Consider the following 21843-nt stretch of genomic DNA (forward strand, 5'->3'; position numbering starts at 1 on the left):
AATCTTTATTATCAAAATATACACTTCAGAACCTAGTTTTAGAAACCAAGGCTGCAGAATCTGAATACACAGCTCTGTGCTACCTCCATGCTAAGGTGGTTTTATACTGAAGTAGAGATACTTTGGAATATTAAAGAGCTGTCTTAAAGCTCTAGTTTCTGAGACAGTATTTACCTAAGAATGCCACCCTAAAAGGTCTCAGAGATGCAGGAAAAAAATTACAACCTTTTAAAATTTGAACTTTTGTGAATCTAACAATAGTTTCATTTATGTTATTCTATAATAATAAGATTTAAAACATATATTCTATAGTATTCAAGATTCAGGGACTATGATTTGTAATATTTTAACTCCTAACATAGACAATACTGATTTTAGTGTATATATATATTAAAAAAAAAAAAAACCCAACCAACCAAACAAAAAAACCCCACAACTCACTTTAAACTATTTTTCTGGTTTTGATTAAAAAAATAAGCTGACAGCAACACTGCTACAGTGAGGGTAAATTCACAGATTTACACCATTAGACAAAATTAACCAATTCTTTTGGATTTGGAAAATGCTGGCAGAAGAGCATAAGCTGGGGGGAAATGGGAAATAAAAAAAATTAAAAAAACAGTAAAAAGTATAGTCCTGGACTTATTAAGGGCAATAATCTGGTGAATAGTTGTGCTCTGTGAATAAATTAAGATAATTGTGTGCTGTTCCCAAAACCAAACTAGCCTTTATCCCAGCTTTAGTATTTGGAATTACCTGAATTTTCTTACCCAACACCATCTGAGATGGAGGGTGAGCAGAGCCTTATGCCTCTATGTTTCTCAGTACCCCCCTCCAAACTTAAATACAATTGTAAGAACCTGAGTGAAGGCTCCCTGATTTACTCTGCTGAACAACCTTACTGTTCTGCACAGCTGGGAGGGAGGGATGCTAGCTAGTGCCCACCTCCTGCATGCTTCTATAAAACACACTGACATCCAGGAATGCATGAAAACCAAAATGGTTTCAGCAGTAAGCTACCCCTCCAAATTCATGGCACCAAACCACATCTTCGAAAGAATAGTCTACGTTACTCTTGAAACTAAAACCACCAGCAACTACTGAGGACAACTTCTAATACAGGATCTTCATCACACATTTGGCGTAAACATAGAGATAAAAGTGAATTATTGAAGGCCATTTTGCAGGGCAGCAGCCAACCCAGAAATGAGCACTGTAGAGCCTTTCAGTTTCCCAGTGTTTTCTTCCACGGGGTCACAGCTCCTTTCTGCCTAATGTACCAGCGTGCTTCCCCAGAACCTTCCTTGTAGATTTGTATCTCCTTATACAACAGCTGATTATAGGGTGCTGCAGATTACAGGTAGGCCTAAACCCTATCACTGAACAGAAGCTCCTCTGAAATGTGAGGAGTCACAAAACAACATCCAATAGCTAATAGTGGCATCCCAGATTAAATTACTTAACTTCAGATGAACATGCTGCTTTTTAAACAAAGGTACACCTTTCCACCTCTAAAAGGGAAGTCAGTGAAGGCTGACCAAAAAGGGTCCCAACATGCATGTCAGGAGACTACTGAGCTTCAGTGCTAGCCATGGATGACACACAAGACATTGGGGGTACTGTGGATGTCAAGAGATCACATTTCTGTCTGACTAGAAAGAGGAAAGAAAGATGAAATAGAAGCCATGGGAGCTTCTGAGCAACTCTGTAGCTGCCATTTAAGTCTCTGTTCCTTCCAGTCACACCAGGAGGCTAGGACACAAGAACCTTGAGCCAAGAGAAAATATCTCCTCTCTGAAGCCTACTCTGTTGCACTGTACTAACCTCTTCTTTCTTCCCCTGCTGTCCTATTACAGTTTGCAATGAAATTGTAAAAATACAGTAAGGCATCGATGAATCCTGGTCTCTCATCCAGGGGCAGTTAAAAACCAAAGACTTCTCTTGTTTCTTATTCACTCCAAGGCCTTTTTACACTGCTTTGGCACAGCACAAGGCTACCAAGTGGATGTAAACCTCCCCCAACCCCTTTCACCTCCAGGATAGCATAAAATATAACGTGACCCCAAAAAATCCTGTTCACAGTTATTCTCCACGGCATATCATTGCTGCAAGGGAACCCACACTGCCACTGAAGTGTGTAAACTTTTGCTTAAAATTAAATTCCAGCAAAAATTCAGGGGAGAAAACAGCTCTGATGTGTTTTGAATGGAATTCTTCTTTTAAAAGGCTTTGGGATTTGGAAGACATTTACTCTTTTTATCCATTATATCAAAATCATTGACAAAATCACAATGAAACATTTTGTTCCTTCCTAAAAACAAAAACCAAAGAGGGGGTGAAAAAAAATCTCTCACAAAGAATTAAAAAGCATTCAGGTTTCATTCCAACGAGCTGGGCGTCAGGACCTCAGCATTCTTCAAGAAAAGAGATTATTGTCTCCGGCCAGCTCTGGTGTAAGCCTGCAAAATCCTCTGCCAATCTTTTAGATGAATTACCAGCCAACTAATTCCTTTCATCAACAGTTCATCGAACACTACCTACATGGACTAGGAGCTGGAAATTTTATGTATACAGACAGATCTGTTTTACTAGAATATCACCCTAGTGACTTACTGTTTTAACTCAACCTTTCAATAGTGTGCACAAAACTCCTGACGTCTTTCTCAGCTTCTGACAACACCACCCTTCACCTTCTGACACCCAACACATTTCCACACATCCTACAATCTTTCTTTCATTATTGATTAGGCAAAGCAATGCCATACAACTCTGCAATGGAGAGATGCCCTCACATATATTTACTCAGATCAGCGATCCCTGCCAAAGCTCCCAACTGCCAGCCAAGAATGGAAAGTGCACAGCTCTACACCCAAAGAGAGATGGAGGGGAGCCAGACTGCCAACTCCTGAGCACCAGCCAAGAGGAAAAGCACTATTAAATAGGTGATGCCCAGTACATAGGTATTGGTAGCAGAGTGTACACTCGAGAAGCTCACAGTACAGGTTACGAAGCAGCAGATGCTTACATCAGGGGCTGATTAGACACAGGGCCCCATTCAGCTCTGTATCTGGTCCCATGAAAATTCATCCTAATTTGGACAAAACCCATGAGCTAAGCTTTTCTGGCAGGTCTCCCTGCAAAATAGTTTGACTTCAATAGAAAACACCATGGAGAAAAACATGGCTTTTCAGCACATCAGTCTTTCGCTCATAGAGTCAGCAATTTCCCCCAAACCATGATGGTCAACATTAATAACACAGTCAAGAGAAACTGTTTTTAGCATCTGTTATTTAACTATGGGACTACCTCAGTGCATTTGTTTACACAACTGAATCACTATTTTGTGATGAAAAGCTTTCTTAGCTGCAGCATGCCAACCCAGTTGGCTGGTAACCTCTGGATGGAGGAAAATCAATGTAGAAGTGTGCTGACCAAGAATAAGCTTTGGTTCCAAAACAACATCAAGGTTTATGTTAAATATCCCATCCAATTACCCCCTAAAACTCATGGAAAACTTTCTGCTCACAATTAATATTCCTTCTGTGGAGCCTGGTGGTCACAGACAAGAACAAAGGGATGCATTTGACCAGGGTCTATGCAAGTACATTTTAGATTACAGCAATGTGAAATCTAAGCAGATGCACCACTCCTGATTAACAGATGAGGAACTGAAACACAAAGATGCAGAGACAAGTTTGGGCCTATATAGTAAATAGGTGACATTCTGAGGTTTCAGACTTTAAGTGCTGCTACAAAACTGTAAAACATCAGACCCAGGAGGAGAACACATTTCTTCTCCACACACCAATCAGATTGCAATAGTAAGATTCCCACCTGAAGTTTTAAAGAGAAACTGTCCTCCTGTTAAAAGCCGGACCCATATCTCCTTAGGACCTCAATATTTTTTATGATACAATTCCAGCCACTCAAAAGGAAAGGGCAAGACACATGCCATACTTATGGACTAGGATGTATTCTGCGATGACGTGCCCATAAACCAGTGCAATTGGTGTCCTCGTCAGACACGGGATCAAATACCCAGTAGATTTAATAAAAACATTCAAAATAAAACCCCAGAATGATAAATAACATTAATACTACAATATTCTCACTCTTTATGGCATTCTGTAGTAGTGAATTCCATAAACATAGCCTGTGCTACATAAACCCATCACTTTCTCCATTTGTGCTTCCTTTTCAGATGATTCCTCATTACTGTATCTGGGGGTGTAATGAACTGCAATCTAGAGGGCTGTGAAAAAATAAAGTCACCCACACTGATGAAAGACAAGGTTTATCTACCAGAAGTGTGTTAAATGCTCCTCAGATAGTCAGAAAAATAGAAATTATGAAATTTGTAATTACAAAACCAGACAAAACCAGCATTAGATTGTTTCTATATCAAAATGGCAAGCACGAAGGATAAAATGAAAAAGCTAAAATCCAAAAATGGCACAAACCCCCCATCTCTTCATGAATTAATTTAGATCAGAATTTAGAGTAATACTTTGATCATTCGAGGAGTAGGAAGCAGCAGTACCTGTGTCGCAAGAGAAAGCACTGGAGGTCTGGCATTGAAGTTTTATGAATCGACTGCCTAACTAAAGTAGAAGAAGGGACAAGACAACCCAGAAGTCCCTTCTGGTCCTAGATTTTCATGAGTCATTATTTGTGCTTTACCCAGCAGATTTCCCTTTGAAGAAGGAATCTTCCGTCCTTTGTGAAACAATGGTTTCATCCATAGGAGAGAACCAAGCTTAGCTGTTAAAGGAACAGGGGTAATGACAGATGGGTGAGCACCTGTGCACACAATACATGGCACACATACTTGCCACACAAATTATTCAACCATACTTCTTACATATTTCATCTACAAGGGTATTCTAGGGTCATTACTTATGTATAAAACAAACCTCTTCAGGCAACTCAGAAACATGGCTGCAAATCTATGGAACTCGATTTTCACAAGAAAATATGATGTGATTTTAACATGATAGACCAATTCAACAAACAATATCTCTTCAAAATCTTAATGGCTGCATGGGGAGATAATGAGTTCCTTGCACAGTTGCTACCCAGAGGATAAATGTGGAAGATGACCACAGATCTGAAGGAATATAACTTCTCACCACCCTGAACACCTTAAGACATTTTCTAAAACCCCACAAATAGATTCAAAGCAACTCAAGATTAAATTGGTGTGACAGATTGTGACAGATACTAATTTCTATCTACATAATTTGAGCCTACATAGTACCACACACACAGAAATCCAAGAGGCAATATTCACTACTCAAATTAAGTTTCTAGATCACTATAAAATATTACCATTTTCCATACTGCTGCTAAAACACAACTTATTTCCTTGAAAAAAACCAACTCTTTTCTGAACACAGGCTATTGAGCACTAATAATACCAAATCTCATCCAGTGTGTAACAAAAAACACAGAAACAAAATCACATATACTTAACTACATTGCATGCCTTCACTGCAGGCCAGAAGAAAACACTGAAGTCACCGCAAGAATCACACCCAGGTAGGATGTCCTCTATCCATCGACTCACCACTCTTGCAGTGAGAAATTGCAGTTAAACCCAGAAAGGTCCAGTATAGTTTTTCCAGCTTGAAGTCATCTTTTTCTTTGCTCTTTAATACCTCTGAAATTCCACAGTACTAGACAGTATCAGCATAATAAAGCTAGAGCCCAACAGCATTGAAGACTAAGTTTGATTGACTGCATTTCACAGCAAATGAAGTCCACAGGTGTATTTACTGCCAGCTGACAATAATTTCAGAAGTAGTAATTGGTGTGACAGAGTGACAGAAAAGGTAAACATTACCCTAAAATATACTAGGAAAAGATAAGAGATAAAGATTGGCCAGTGCTTTTCTCTAAAACACTGGTGCACTACACAGCAAATCCAGTAATTTTGGTCATCCATCTGAAAAACAGGTTAATGTCAGGTGAAATATTCTCTGAGATGGGTTCCTGTAGTCCTTATGTTAGGGAAGATTGAAAAAGAATCTGCCTTTTTTGACCTAAAAAGCAAAGGAAAAGACAGTATGTGACAACATTCTGAAAGGACATCAAGGCTAAATGCTACAGAGGGAGAAGTAGCTAAAGTAAAACAAGAGTTTGGCACAATGACAAAAGGGATTATACCTGCTATGAATACATTCAGACTGGAAACTAGAAAGTGTCTAGCCGTCAGAGCTCAGGGTATGGTGTAGCCTCACAGTAGGAATAACAGAAGGAAAATAACCTAATTAGTTTTAAGAGGGAGACTGAAAAGTTTAAGAATGTCTCAACAGCAGGGGACTGGATTTGGGAAGTGCCTTTTAGTCCTGCATTCAAGCAGGAAGACTATCAGAGAAAACCAGAACCTGTATCTGCATGAATTTCCATTCAGAAGCATTCTTGCAAATTAGTCTCATCAAATTTAACTAACCACACCTTTAGATCACAAATGTTATTAGAGATTTATGCAAGTGACAGATACCTTTGTGTGCCAGACTATGGATTAATATCTGGAGTTATTAAGTAAGCCTCTATTTTATCTCTGATATACTAATCTTTCTTAAGAGGGGTAAGAAGCAATGCAACAGCAAGATGGAAGGGTAAGTGAAGAGGATTTGGGGTGGGTTTGGACACCTGTGCCAGTGTTAGCATGAGAAGTAACACATTGTACTAAGTCTGGTATAAAAGTTGAATTAAACTATTTGTAAATATTATTTTTCTTTTGCGTGCCATCTCATCTGACAGCCAGTTCACAATGGTTCAAATGCAATTTTAGGGCCAGTTCTACATAGAAGTAAGTCAAACAAAAAAATTCAAGTTTGATGTTTGGTTGTTTTAGGGTTTTTCTTTAATCTGAAGGATTAGCTTCACCACTGTCATTTAAACATGAAAAATCATTGACATGACAAAAGAAACATAGATACAAAGAACACATGGGAATTGACACACTGCAGTGCATGTTGGTTTATTCTCAAAACTTCAGAAAGGAGCTCCTATAACACTGAAATGAAATCCTATCTCCACTGAAGCAGTACTGAATGTAGTCTTGATAAGTATTTCATCCCCGAACTTTATTCCCAATGAAAGTGCATCAGTAACTGTAATAAGTTCTGAGAGGGGCTGACTCAGATGAATAGGAAAAGAACCAGCAGATGGCTGTTACTTGGGTTTGTTTTACACTATGCATGATGTGTAATTGCTACTATGACTTGAAGACCTTCTACCATTGTGTGTGACATCCATGCATGATTTTGCAAAATTAACTCTCCTACGTAAGCAGCATTTGTCTTTCCTTGATAGGGACCCAAAAGTTAAGTCCCCAAACCTACACGGTTCATGGCCTCTGATTTGGTGGCCTTTTACCCATGTGCCTTCTTTCACTCCCCAACACATAAACCACGGTACAGTGAGCTGACATGAATTCCTTGAGCTCAGTAATCAAAGCTCTCTCAAAACCCAAACCAACACGGTACCAACTGTGCAAAAGCAACAATGGAGTGACCACAGGGTTTGTTTTCCATACCTGTTTTCACTCCAAGAGCGTGCCCATACTCCTCCCACCATGTCTCGGAGGCAAACAGCATGCCTGAGTATACAGTTCTCTGCCAAGAGGAAGCAGAGAGAAAGCCACCAGCATTGTACCAGGCAAAGGGCCCTGTCTAGGAGCAGCCAGGAGCCATCAATGCTTCTCTCCACGCCCACATCCACACGAAGTAGGAAGGAAACCTTGCCCACACATTGTCCCTCCCTAAATGTGCTGCTTAGATGCTCAACTCTACTCTCTCTGCAGGTACCCTCTGTCCTCTGAGACACAAGCGATGAGATGATCCAGGGGTGCTACAAGGGGCAGCCTGGCACCCGCTGCACCCACCAGGTCTCCCCGCCGCTCCTGCCTATCCCCAGGGCTGCCTGGGGATGCCAGCAGCGGGACCATGTGTCCAGGAAACGAGGCACAGAGAAACCACGGCCCTAACGGGACGGACGGTTGAACTGCCCCCTCCCCGCAGCCACCATCCCCTCCTGCGACGGGCGCGGCCTGATGACGTCACCGAGGCCGCTCGCCTCCCCCAATGGTCGGGCCCAGCGCTCCCGCGCCTCTGAGGCAGTTCCGAGATGGCCGCTGTGCCGGGAAGCCCGAGGCCGAGGCTGCGGTGTCCGGAGGGGCTTTCGGGGCTGGGAGGGTGCCGTGCGAGCCTTGCATCTTTCAGGGGGTTGATCCGGGCCCTGAGAGCTTCTGCAGCCTACGCCGGGTTGTCTGTCTCACCGCACAACCCTACAGAGGATGCCCGGCCCAGAGCCTCTGCTGGCAGGCGCCGGCGCCTCGGGGCTGTGGCCTCCCCTGGGCCCTTCCCTGGGCCCTTCCCTGGTGTGATACTGACCCTCACGGTAGCAGTGCTTTCGTGGACTCTCTGCCCTGGGTGAGGGAGCCACCGCTGCCACAGCACCCCGGAAAGCACCCTGAGACAGCCCAGTAAAGGGCAAAAGGACTAAACAAATCCAGGAATGCCTGTGCTGGGGCTTGGCATTTGCTGAAAGTGTTTCATGGAGCTTGTGTTTCATGCTAGCCAGCAAGTGCCCCCCTATGCTCCATGTAGGAGACAGATTGGCAGCTGGAGAGTATAGGTTATCACAGCAGTTGTCAAATGTACTGCACACTGCTGGTGTTTGAAGAGCTAAAGGGTGACATAAAGCTGGGCGCAGTGTGTGTTTGGAGCATGAGCCCTTTCTAAAATGTCTCTGTTGGAAAAAAACGTAATGCAAAGGGAGATGGCACTGATTTAATTTGGTATAGCTGCAAGTGTACTTTTTGCAGCAACCTAGGAAAATACTCCAGTAACAATGGAAGGAAAATGGCCCTCTTGGTTTGTATTGTCCCTAAGCCTTGCTAATGGAGTAACAGCACTGAACATCCTCTGAGAGCAAAATAAAAGACCATCCCATATGCCATCACGGCCTGCCTTCGACCCAGCCCCACCCTTGACTGGCTGTGGATAGTGCCCGCAGGCAGGACAGGTTACCTCCTTGTATAGCCCTTGCCATGGCAGGAGGCAGGATCCTGGCTGAACAGCTGCTCTGCTGTTAGATTTAGTCCCACCATCCCCTACACTATTCAAAAATGGACCCTTAGTGAAGAGTTGTTTAGATTTTATTTATTTCCCTGAGAAAAAAACGCAAGCCTATGGATTTTAATTGCTGTGGAGATCTGATGCGAATTAGAGGTGACTTTATGCAGACAATCTACATCTTTCATTCACTTACATATGGCTTTTGCAACATTACCCTTTATGATAGTAAGTCTGTCACAGCATTTATATCCTGAGATATTTTTCTGGAAGCCTGGGGCTTGACAGGAGACCAGTTCCAACATTGTGAAACATTTGCAAGAACTTGTTACAGACTGTATTGTTCTGAAACCTGCACTTTCTTCCGCAGAACTGTCCACAGAAGTGCTCTGAATCCTATTTGCATCTACACACTCCTGGGAAGCTGTGGAAAACCCACTCCCTCAGCCAGGCATATTGGACAAACCTGCTTCTTCCTGCTGGATTTTACAAGCGCAGACAAAGCTTGAAAACAAAACAAAAAATTCATCACTAACACCAGCAGCCCTGCTCTGAACATGTGGGATGCTTCCCTGGATCCCTGCTCATTTCCTGGAGGGAAACTCAGACACACCACTTCAGGGCTGTCCTGAAGTGTGTGGAGGCTTTTATTTTTCCCCTCTCTCTCCTTCTTTTCTTTTCCCTCCTTCCTTGTGTTGATTTGTGGGGCCAGAATGACTTTGATTTCAGCAAGTTTGCTGTTTATTCACGTCACAAGTTTGACAGCTTTACACCAAATCAGATTGCTGGGTTTCAGGAGAGCTCTGAGGCGTCACTGGGAGCTCCTTTAGATTAAACTCGCCTCCCTGGTTTCCCCCCTCTCCCCCTCCTTCAGAGCCATTTAAACCTCTCTGGGGCTTTAACAGAAACGTGCTCCCAAGACCTGCATTTCATTCTGCCACTAATATGGTAAGTGCTCTTTGCATTTCTCTCGACCTGTAGGCAGGAAAGGAGAAGATGGTCTCTTCACCTTGTGGGCTTGCAGTAGGTTTTGTGCTTTCTTTAAGATGGTGAAGGAAGACGGTTCTCCTCTACCTGCAAAAGCAGTTTCTGCTGCTGTGCCTTCCCATGGGTGAGCAGATTCCCTGCTTGAGGTTCCAGGCTCTGCCGTTGCCTTGCAGAGATTTAGAGCTGGTGCAGATCGGGTTTATTGGGAGGAGGGAAAAGGGTGAATCCAGAGACAGCTCAGGGTTTGCCACTCTACGGGCTGGGACTCCTGCAGAACTGCAGGGGCAGAAGAGAGTACGAGCAGTCTTGGAGGTGACACTGCTGGCTTTGTGCTGCTTCGGACCTGAATCAAGCCCCCAAGGTGGGAGGAACGCCCTGGCCGAGGACAGCCTGGGTCCTCCCTTCCTCTTAAACCCACTCAGAACCGTAGTATTTCCCAAGGGATTGCAGGAAACTCAGCCACCTTCCTGGCATACCTTTGATTGGAGCCCCTCTGTGGCGGGGGGCTGCGGCGGGGGGAGCATTGCCCAGAGCCCAGCGGAGGCAGCAGGGAGATACGGTGCCACCGGGCGGAGGGGGAGAGCGGGCAGCCGAGTCAGGGCTGGGAGCTCCCGCGCCTGGGGGCTGCGGGGTTGTCCTGCGGCAGGTACCCGAGCACACCGCGGCTGGGACAGGAGCAAGCGGGGAGCAGGGACCAGCCTGCAGCGCAGGGCTGCCTCTCGCCGGCATGCGGCGGGGCAGGAGCGGGGCTGACACCGCCTCCCCTCTGGGCCCGCTGCAGCCCGGGGGCTGGCCGGGCGGGAGGGGATAACAGTCTGCCGGGCGCCCCATCGCCATGGTCCCTTGCCTCCACAGAGCACCGGCCGGCCGTGCCCGGAGCCAGGGTTCGCCGGGATCCCGGGCTGCGCCTGCCCCTGGTCTGTCCCAGCCGGTGTTTCCAAGGAGACCTGGGCTGCCGCCTGCACCGCGGAGCCGCCCCCCAGCCGGGACCGGGGGGAAACGCGGCCGCTGGGTAAGTGCGCTCTCGCCGCCGGGAAGGGGGGTGGGCCCGGCCACGGCCCCGCTGCCGGGCTGGGCGAGGGAGTGGGAGCGGGCTAACCCCTCGGTGTACTCCGCTCCAGGGCAGTTCTGCAGCTCGCAGCTCGGTGCTCAGGATGCGGCATGGCAGGGAGACCAGCTGTCCTCCCAGCTCTACAGGAACAAACAGGTAAAGGCTCCGCGCCCCCCCCCCCCCCCCCGAAACTTCACCCCACGAGGTTCATTAACTTTGTGTGATGTATTGCACCTTCTGGGTCGGTTTATGGCATCTCTCACTGGTACAGGTAGAGGAAACTGTGGCAAACTGCTTTTATGTTGGTGGGTTTTGTGGAAAGTATTTGGCCTGCATGAACTTGGTTCCCTATTCATCCTTCTAACAGAATATTGCACCAGCTGCCTTAGCAGTAGAGAGGACCCAGGGGCATGACCAGGGAGTCCCTCAGGTTCTGATGATGCAGAACCTCATGCTGTTGACAAAAAATACATGGTGCGTGTCCTCCTGAGTCCTGAGAAATGATTCCACCAGAATTACCTACTGATATGAATGATCAACCTTTTTGACCAACAAACATTTCCTTGTTTACTTTGTTTTCTCTTTTCTTGCCCTTTCATTTTTTTTTATTTTTTTTTTATTTTTTTTTTTAAATCCCATCAAGGGGGAAGGAGAAACTCTGAACAGTCCTGGATGAAGGAACCCCAGAAAGATCACTCTGATCAAGTATATGAAATCATAGAATCATAGAACAGTTAGGATTGGAAAGCACCTTAAGATCATCTAGTTGCATCTGCCCTGCCATGGGCAGGGACATGTCACACTAAACCATCTCACCCAAGGCTTTGTCCAGCCTGGCCTTGAACACCTCCAGGGATGGAGCATTGACAGCTTCCCTGGGCAACTCATTCCAGTGCCTCACCACCCTAACAGGAAAGAATTTCTTCCTTATATCCAATCTAAACTTCCCTGTTTTAAGTTTTAAACTGTTACTCCTTGTCCTATCACTACAGTCCCTAATGAAGAGTCCCTCCCAAACATCCTTATAGGCCCCCTTCAGATGCTGGAAGGCTGCTATGAGGTCTCCACGCAGCCTTCTCTTCTCCAGTCTGAACAGCCCCAGCTTTCTCAGCCTATCTTCATATGGGAGGTGCTCCAGTCCCCTGATCATCCTCATGGCCCTCCTCTGGACTTGTTCCAACAGTTCCAAGTTCTTTTTATGTTGAAAACACAGAACTGCACACAGTACTCCAAGTGAGGTCTCACAAGAGCAGAGTAGAGGGGCAGGATCACCTCCTTCAACCTGTTAGTCGCACTCCTTTTGATGCAGCCCAGGATATGGTTGCCTTTCTGGGCTGCGATTGTGAAATGACATTTTAACACAGTAGAGTTGATAGAATTCATTTACTAACTTCAAGGTCCCTGGAATCTATCCCTAGTTCCAGACATCAGTGTATTTCTTCCTTTGGCTCTACCTCAGTCATTTAAATCTCTGCTTTTCAGCCTGTGGTCAGCAGATGCCTGAGATCCTTGGCAGAGGATTCTTTGACCCTCTAAAGGAAACTTCATAACTATGATCAGGAGGCAAAAATCTCTCTGCCTATGCATAGAACTTCCCATAAAAAAGTGTCAAGTGTAGACAAATCAAAACCTCAGCTCTTGGGACCAGGGATTATTGCAGCTCTACATTTCTGCTGGCACTGGGACAGTAGAGCCTAGGATTGAAGAGGTCACTGGGTAGTTTTGTATCATAAAGAATGGCAGCTGCATTTTCCTTCTGCATGCTACTGCCATGAATTGTTAGCCTGCAGTTCCACCTTCTCCTTTTCCCTACCAGCCAATGATAAATTGGAATGAGAGGGGTGCAAAGGGATGCTTACTGCTGCTCTGGAGATCTGGTAGCTGCTGCCATGCCCATATTGGTTTCTGGCTGTTCACAGGGCTACCTGTAATTCTTGTCTGTTATTATTCCGTGGTTACTTCTTTTTTTTTTTTTTTTCAGACTAATCTCAAACACTCACTAAAGAATAAAAGAAGTGAAAAGTGAACAGTTGTGCCACTTAGGTTTACAGAGACAAGAGGCTGGAGGGCTAGGTTGAGTTCACAAAGCAAACACCTAGATCATCAAGTCCAAGCAGGCTGCACCATAGGGCAATTGCTATTAAGTTACAGAGTCAACATCTATTCATCAATATCTCTATTTCACAGCTTCAAGATACTTTGCTTCAGAAGGAAGAGGAACTTGCTAGGTTACATGAAGAAAATAATAACCTCCGACAATACCTGAATTCTGCCCTGATTAAGTGTTTAGAAGAAAAAGCCAAGGTATTGTGTCCAAACCTGTTGTATAGACATGTGCAAAAGAAACAGGTTGAATAGGTTGAAACAGGCACATGCTATTAAAATACATGTAAAGTCTGAGAGTGTAGACAACCTGCAGTGTGAGATATGTTTAACTTCATAGAGCTGCCAAATTGCTAGTCATGGATCTAAGGTGACAGTTTCCCCCAGGAATGACATTGTATCAAGTTCTGATTGTGGAGACAGTATAGCCCATGGCATAATTAAGTTTAGTTAATGTGTAAGTTAGCTGTAAGTAAGTTAAGTTTATAAGCAAGGCAAAAGTTATCCCATCTAACCTTCTTCTTCAGTGAAAAATTCAAATTTGAACATACAGTTCTCTAACATGTCCATTTTGTCAATTACCCCTTTTGATTAAGGATTAATTTTTCTTTTTTTATGTTTTGGATGCTTTCTGGTTTATGTTTTGTTTTGTCATCTTCCAATGATACTTTTTCTTTATTTACATTAGAGTACTGATCTTCTAATTTTTTTCAAAGTTATTTAATTAAAAAGTTGTGTGGGTTTTGGTTTGATTTTGGGTTTTTTTCTTTCTTTAAGATGAAATACCAAATTAAGCACTTCAGGTTGAATGAAACATTTTGTTAAAGTAAGTGTGAATAGGTTGGGTTTTTTTATTAAATATTTTGATTCTCTGTTTCTAGTCCAGAAGATAATTGTTTCATGTTGGCTTAAAGAAATTTTTTGCTATTCCAGCCTCATGAAACTGAACTATTTATTATTTCCTCAGCTCTGTAAAAAATAGCAGACTTTCCTTTTCCATCCTATTCTGTGTTGACAGCGTGGCTTGTCCTTCCACACCAAAACCTGGCTCCTGGCAGTAGAAAATGTCTCCTTCACTGGGCACAGCAGGCAGACATGGACACCCCTCTATGTCGTGTGGAGGAGCGTCCAGTATGAAACCGTCACAGGAAGTGTCTGAGCAACGAATTCATGAGATAGTGGGGAAGTTTCCTTGTTGTTCCTGCCTTCCTTTGACTGTCCTTGGATGCCTGAAGGGCCGTTGTTCTGGGATAATGGCAACCGAGGTGGATTAATGGGCTTAAGCCACTCAGTCTGCTGCTCTGAGCACTCCTTGTCCAGGATCACACCTGCCCCAATATGACTTACCTTCATATCCTCCCTATGTGCCAGATTGCCACATTTCCCCTCATACCCTGCTCACCTGCCAAATGCTGCTGGCAGCAGCAACACAGAGGAGTGCCATACAGCCAGGCAGGAGCTCTCATTTCATGCTGTACTGAGTGAGAATGCGATCAAAGCACAGGCCTTGTTGACATTGTCAGATTCTTTCTCAAGGACTTGACTGTTGCAGAGACTGTAAGACGCAAAATAGTCATATCCTATGAATTCCACAGGGTGGAAAAAAAGTATCTTTTGTAAGGACAGTAGTAACAATCTTACCCATCTAAAAGCCGAGATCAGAAACATGTTGCTTCCAGATAACTGGAAATTCAGATTTTAATCTTCTCTCTCACATATATTTTATTTTTTTTTTTCCCCCGATAGAAACTGCTTTCCTGCCATGGCCAAAAAAACTGTGCTATTCTCAAAAGCACCAAGAGGAAATTAAAAGAGTACCACTGCTTTGCTCCTCAAGAATCTCCTCATGCTTCCAAAGCCAGAAGGAACCTCTTTAATGAATTCACTGCCTGCGAAGAGCAAGCCAGCCCTGCTGTAGACAGCTGGGTCTTGCAGACTTTAGGATTAAAAGATGTGAACACCATTGATGAAACTTCAGCTAACTACAGTGCCCTCTCCTCAGACCTTGGAAAAGACATGTGCTGCCTAAGCGCTGGTGAAGCAACAGACTATGACCACAGTGAAGGAGCATCAGCAGCATATAGCTGCAGCCACCTGCCTTCAGCTAACAACAGTACCCATCCATGCACTGAGGACTCTCCCTTCCTTCCTCAGTTTTCTTCAGCAGAATGTGTCGCATCAGTGCCAAGCATTTCCTCCCTCCCAGCCTATAGGTTGCCTTATTTGACTGGGAATTTGTCACCCAATAAAACAGAAATGGCCTTCACAACATCACTAAGTCCTCACCGCAATGTGAGAACACACACCTTCCACCAAGGACAAGCCTTTGTGTGCAGGGATGATGATGGAGGATGGAGATTCACCTGGGTGCCCAAGCAGGGTGAATAATGCACCTGCACTGGGGGTCAGCAGTAGGGGGTGAAGAAGACAGACACTTCATCTTGTGCTTGAAACTGATTCATGCATCAAAAATGAGCCCTTCTGGGCTCTGATAGGTGCTCCTCTGTCATGTACTCCTCATTCCCTTCCAGATACTTACAGACGTGGCTCGATATTGCACTTGGACAATTATCTGCCCCAGACCAGATATACACTTCTCTTGTGCCTGTGTTGAGATACCTGATTTTATTTGTTTCATGTTTTTTCTATCATCAGATACTCCTTGTTAACTGGTAGTTAACAAGGTTGGAGTGCTTTCAGCTTTGATGATTGAAAGCATTTGGGCAATACAGTTTGGAAATGGCACTTTTCTCAGATATCCACAGATGACAAAGGAGGCATAGGCTGAGGATCAGCAGTTTCTAAGTGATTTGCGTCTCTCCTGGCTACACAGATTGCCTTGGATTAAGGCAGTCACGGGTATTTGTTAATGTGCTACACTAGGCTGACCTACATGAAGTCACATGGTGCTGTCACATTCTTTGATGATGCCTTAAAATAAACAGGATTTCTTCTATTGCCTGAAGGCTACTTAATTACAAGTGATTCAGCAAGTTCAGGGAATTTTCTTAAAGTGTGATCAAGAGATTAATGTTTACTGCATTGTGCTTTAAAGGTATTTTACCTGTCAGATAAAAGGAGTTTAAAAAGTTTGAGCCCTGGAACAGGATCTGGAATTGGAAATTCTGTAATAACACTGCCACCACCAGCCAAGTCCCTGGCCCGGTATATCTGTGACAGAAATTGTCTCATCTGTGGATAATGTACACTAAGAGCTCTTCTTCTTCTGCAAAAGATTCATTCCTGTTGTCTCCAACATCCCGCTAATATTTTGATGGATTTTAGTCTGTGTTTACCTGCCTAATTACAAGGGATTTTGGAAGCCCTCATGAAAGAGAACCACTCCTGGGTTCATAAGCAATTTCTGTGGCTCCAGTGGGGCTTTTTTTACAATATCAAGAGCTGCCTTGTGAAACTAGTGATATTCCTTCTAGGGAACAACTTCTTGACCTTTTTGTCTTATCTCCGAGATCACACAGAGATCTATCTGCAATCAACATCAGCCCAGAGTCAGGGCTGCTTCTTCCTTCTCCCATAACCACACACTTCTATGGGAATGTTTCTTCTGGCTGGGGAGGCAGTATCACTTGGGGGCAGAGTGAGCATTTCAGAACCACAGCCTTCAACACCAGCTCTTCCCTACCCATGTCTCTACCAGGCAGTGGTGGGCGGAAGCTAAGACCACTGCTAGCTTGAGAATGCTTTAAAAACCTCTGCAGAGAAGGTACTCTAGCACTTCACAGGACTTGAGTTTTAGTAACACTACTAATGATATGAAGTTAACTGACATGAAGTAAACTCATTAGTAATGTTTTATGTTACCTTTATTCTCTGCTTTACAGTAGTTTGATGCCTAAGTGTTGGAAATACAGTGATTTGGTTATTTTTTCTTTCAGAATTGTCCCAGGGACATTAAGGAAGTACTTAAGTAAAAATTACTGTAGTAGAGGATTTCCTTCAAGTGGCTTATTTTCCTATAGAAAACTGGATATTCCTTTATTTTTAGAGGATAAAAATATCTCCTGAATAGCCTCCTGTGCCTTAGAATTACAGTATTTGGGATTCTATATTTAATACATATTTAATATAGAAGCTATACTTAATATGGAATTGCAATATTTGGGATTCTATATGTAATATTTAGATTTCCCAGAAGACTTTTAAATAAGCAAACTCTGTATTTCTGGGTAGTTACTTTAAAGTCAGTCATGGGGCAGACTTCCAAATAGGCAATTTGAAAGGATTGATTGTAGGCGTTATTGCACTGGATATAAGAAAAACCTCACAAAACCAAAACAAACAAAACCAAGGCACATAGAATAAATGCAAGTATTTGACAGTTTTGTTGTGATCAATAAAAAAGTGGACAGCTGATGAAGACTGATCAGACGAGACCACTGTTTCTATAGTACTTTTCAGCTTTTCAGTCAGAACAGAAGAAAAATTTTGTCCTACGAACAGCTAATTTATTTCTCAAGGCATTTCTTTTCTATTAATCTTCCCATGCCCTGCTATATAAGACAGCATTGAAGAAAATACTCCTGTCACTGGAATGTATATTGAAGCATGTGTTAGTGTAGAAAATGCTTGACTTTAACATGGATACCTGATACGAGACCCTGGAGAGTGTGGTGCGTGGGATAAACAACATGCCAGGAGTAGGCAGTGTGGCGAGAAGATTACACCCAGCGCAGCTATAGATGTCACATCTTTCAAAACAGCTGTAGAATATAAGCTGAGGAAGAGCTGTCTGTGTTTTCTGTCACTTTTGAGTGCTATTACTTATGTTTTTCAATGCTATGAAGTCAGCAGCAGTAATAAGGACACTTGCCCTATTAGGAAATTATTAATATTTTCTTTTTTTCTAAAGAGAAAAAGCTTTCCACATATTTGGTATTTTCTTTCCTCATTTTTATATCACTGCATGCAGGAACTTCTCCTGCAGAGAGCCAGGACAAAAGTGTCAGATCTTTGGTACAATCTCAAAGGGTTTTCAGTAGGAACAAAGTGATGCTTGAACCTTCACCAGCCTTTTGTGAAGGGATGACTGGGCCCCTTCTCTCATAGCAAATAACTTATTAAAAAATAGTATTTCTTGAGTTATTATGAAGAGCAATAGAAATAAGCCATTCTACGTCTAACACCAACCAACAGCAAGCAAGTTAGCTCCACGGTGAGGAATGAGACTCTTCTGCTTTTTAGTTTCTCTAATATTCCTGATATGTTCAGTAGTGCAATTCTCATTGAGGACAAGTCCCAGTGACCAAACCATTCCTTTAGAAAAATGTTGCTCCTATTGCCAGAAGCAAGCCTTTACTCAGCATACCACACTCTAAAACCACCTGGTTCTTCTGAAAATCCCACGTCCATGCAGATGCAATAAATGTGGAATTTTTACAGTAGATTGCTGTCAAATGGTAGGATATAGAGGATGATTACTGCCTGGGCTGGTGCTGGTTTGACATGTTGATTTGACATGCTCTGTCCCTGTGATTTCCTTGAGCCTGAAAGCAGTAAAGCTGCTTTAATAAGGCACTGCTTCCAGCTCATTTGCCTTTACCTCCCAGAAGGGCCTATGACCTTAGGTGCAGGCTGGGGCTGCAGCAGCAAAACTGCTACTAACTTGATACTAGTGAGCCTGAATCTAGCTCCTCAGTGTATAGGCACACAGTAGAAGCACCCTACATTGGACTTTTAAAAGTCAGCCATAAAACTGGAGCCTAAACACACCAATTTTTTCTTCATAAAATAAAATCTGGAAATGCTTATTTGCTTTTAATTACTGTCCAGTTTGCACAGTTCTTTGGCCTGCAAAGACATGGGAGAGGAGATCTTGCCTGTCCAAAGCCTAAAGTAGGTTTCAAGATGGGGGTTCCATCCTGATTTGTGCCTGATGCTTCCTGTTTGTCCTTTTATATCCCATTCTCAGTACTAAAACAGAGCTAAAGCCACCCTGCTGCTCATGGAAAGCATGAGGTAAAGCCCAGGGAAGCCTGTGTCACATTACCATGCCACAGAGGTAGCTAGACCTCAATAGGAGTGAAAACAAAAAGTGAAATACAGTTCTTCACAAAGCCATCACAACTAGGTAGCCAGGGGATTGTAGAGATAAAGAGTTTCAGCTTAGTACTGTACTTCTAACTTCAAAAACAAATCAAGCAGCTGGAATAGAAGAGCAGGAGGTAGAAGTTCTGAGTTCCAATATTGCCTCTGGTATTACACTTTGTTTCTGTACTTTGGTTTCTATGGAACCCACCACTAGACCAGTTCATAGCAATTTAACCAGAAAACATGATTCTTGCTGCTGCAAATTGTGTGAGAAGTTCCCTTTTACCAAGGATCAATACCAGGCCCATATACCTCCAGGATGGGGAAGTACTACTTGAATGGCCCAGGGGCCCTAGGAAATTCTTTGAGCAGCAGTGAACTTCATTGTCTGTAAATATCTACCTGGTATTAACATATTGTTTTTATTTTTTTATTTGACGTTTGTTTGCCTTATTATGTGAATGCAACACGTGCAGCTGCACACCTTAAAACAATCCATGTTTTTAGAAAGACATGCTAGTAGAAATGGAAGTTAATTTAACACTTAATATGTTGACATTCATGATTTTTGTGACTAAAAAGGCCATGATTATATGTAAATGTCAGTCTTACCGGTGGCATTATGTCTAATAAAACTTAACATCTAATTGATGCAATTATTTCTGCCCACTTCAGCATCTATTAAAAAATGCAGCTGTTTCTCAGCACCATACCTGGCACCTACACACCTCTCCGGAGGTTTGAAAGAGACCTTTATTTCCTGCAAGCACAGGCATCCATCCACACAAGGAGATGCAATATGTGGTCATAATATAACAGAGGTAAAGATGTAACAGCCACAGGAATGCTCATTTCAGGCTTGCACAGCATATTGCAGTGATCCATTATTGTTTTAACTTAGAAATAGATCCCATGCTACAGAATTACTAGGACAGATATTGTGTGTTTCTTCTGTTACTTTTGCAACATCAGTTTCTCTTACTTAATAGACATATACCTTTTTAATTAGGCAGGTGAGCATCCTGATTCATCATAGTACTCTGAGTACTTCTAATTATGACTCTGAAATGTTGAACTGTAAAATAATACTAAGGTGTTGTGTAAAGAAACTGAAGATGAGTGAGAAAACATAAGACTTCATATCTCTATTTAGTCAGCTATATTTGCCAACAGAAGTAAAACTGTGCTACTGCACTTTCTTTTCTGATCCCAGCCAGGTTTTAGTTAACCATGCATCAACTGGGACCAGAGAAATCTCTTTTTCATTGGACTGTTTATTGCTTATTTAAAGATACAAAGTGAGACTTCCTTAATCTCTTTTGCCCTCCTCTGAAAGCCTTAACAACTATATTAAATGATTCAGAAGCACTCTGGCTTCTTGCCAGGTAGCTGACATCCAGTCATAAAGAGACAGCAGTCTATAAATAATTTGTGGAATAAGCTGTGATTCACCTAAAATGCCACCTCTCCAGTCATTCCTCTGTGTCATTAGTTGTGCATCATTAAATTATTTCAAGGCTAAGTATTTACATGCAGTGCAGCCCAAGAAATCAGTATAATAATGGTGCATGAGCAATAGAGTATAAAAATCAGTAGGGCATGAAGACATGGGAGGACTGAGGTCCTTATTTTTCCCCAATTTCTTAAACTATCCCACTCTCAAACTGTAGCTGTAATAGCGGTATGGTTAGCTGAAACTCCCAAGAGCTGCCTCAGAAGCTGTTACTAGTCAAAGAACTCTCTCTAAATATTCATTCACTAAACAGTGTTTGCACATATAACATCTTGCAGCACCACATTATTCCTTGTTAATGATCACAGAATACAGGGTCAGGAACTGGGAGTGTGGAACTGTATGACACTTTCAGAGGTACAATACATGTCATTAGATGAGCTGGAATGCAGGCCAGGAATCCTAGCCCACAGCTGTGCAGACTGAAGGCCTGAAGCACTGCAGGCTGAAGCACATCAGATAGCCAACATGCACGGTCAATGCCCAAAATGTGCCACCATCGCCTCAGCTGTGCAAATAGCAGCAGCCAGGCCCCAGGCACCAGTGATGCCCACTGGCGAGGCAGAGCCCCATGCTCTCAGAGCTGAGGGGCTCAGCTGCGGCCCCGCCGCGGGGCTCTGGCCAGGGTGCTGAAGTGGCCGCGGCGCCCCGGCTCATGAGAGCAGTGCGGCGCGAAGGCGCGACAGCATCAGGGCGGGAGAGCGAGATAGCGTCCCCGAGTACAGAGAGACCCTGCAACATCGGAACCGAACTAAGGTGGGCAGAACATCTTTGTTCCGTTATCAGCACTCGAAAGACCCTGTCGCACATGATGGCCTTTGGTTAGTTAGAAGAATGACTTTTCTTAAATCTCAAAGTAATATCTGCTTGATGACATGAGTGGGGTTAAGTAACAAGAGAGAAATACCGTGTGCCCACGACTGTAACCCTAATAAACATAACTGACAGTTTATAGGTACAAACCGTGCAGGACTCCTCTGTCCAGGCTACAAGGTAGCTGGGTCACAGGGAGGTGCATTCCAGAAACTGCATGAATGGCTAAGTACCCTACTACATTA

At 43.5% G+C, this 21843-nt stretch overlaps 2 protein-coding genes across 4 annotated transcripts in view; one reads left to right on the top strand and one right to left on the bottom strand.

Moving 5' to 3' along the window:
• The window catches only part of OSTN (osteocrin), a 103066-nt gene extending 95252 nt beyond the window's left edge, over window positions 1–7814 (bottom strand). The window contains exons 1-2 of one of the 3 annotated variants that reach the window (XM_061345746.1): window positions 7544–7814; window positions 4681–4761 (exon numbers count right to left, since the gene is read on the bottom strand). The gene's annotated coding sequence lies outside the window, so the exon portion shown is untranslated. Of the gene's footprint in view, window positions 1–4680; window positions 4762–5566; window positions 6046–7543 lie in introns of those variants that run through there. The other 2 variants (XM_061345745.1, XM_061345747.1) reach the window with 2 other exon arrangements.
• A 319-nt stretch (window positions 7815–8133) lies between these two features.
• On the top strand, window positions 8134–19984 carry GMNC (geminin coiled-coil domain containing). Its single transcript, XM_061345774.1, has 6 exons — window positions 8134–8438; window positions 10244–10431; window positions 10822–11082; window positions 11192–11277; window positions 13309–13425; window positions 14971–19984. Exons 1-6 carry the CDS (start codon window positions 8134–8136, stop codon window positions 15610–15612), a joined length of 1599 nt encoding a protein of 532 aa, XP_061201758.1. The 3' UTR covers window positions 15613–19984.
• The last annotated feature ends 1859 nt before the right edge of the window (window positions 19985–21843 follow it).

Source organism: Neopsephotus bourkii, unplaced genomic scaffold (genome assembly GCF_033783945.1).
Source record: "Neopsephotus bourkii isolate Nb327-2 ecotype Australia unplaced genomic scaffold, CSIRO-AGI_Nbou_v1 NB_234, whole genome shotgun sequence".
NCBI lineage: Eukaryota > Metazoa > Chordata > Aves > Psittaciformes > Psittacidae > Neopsephotus > Neopsephotus bourkii.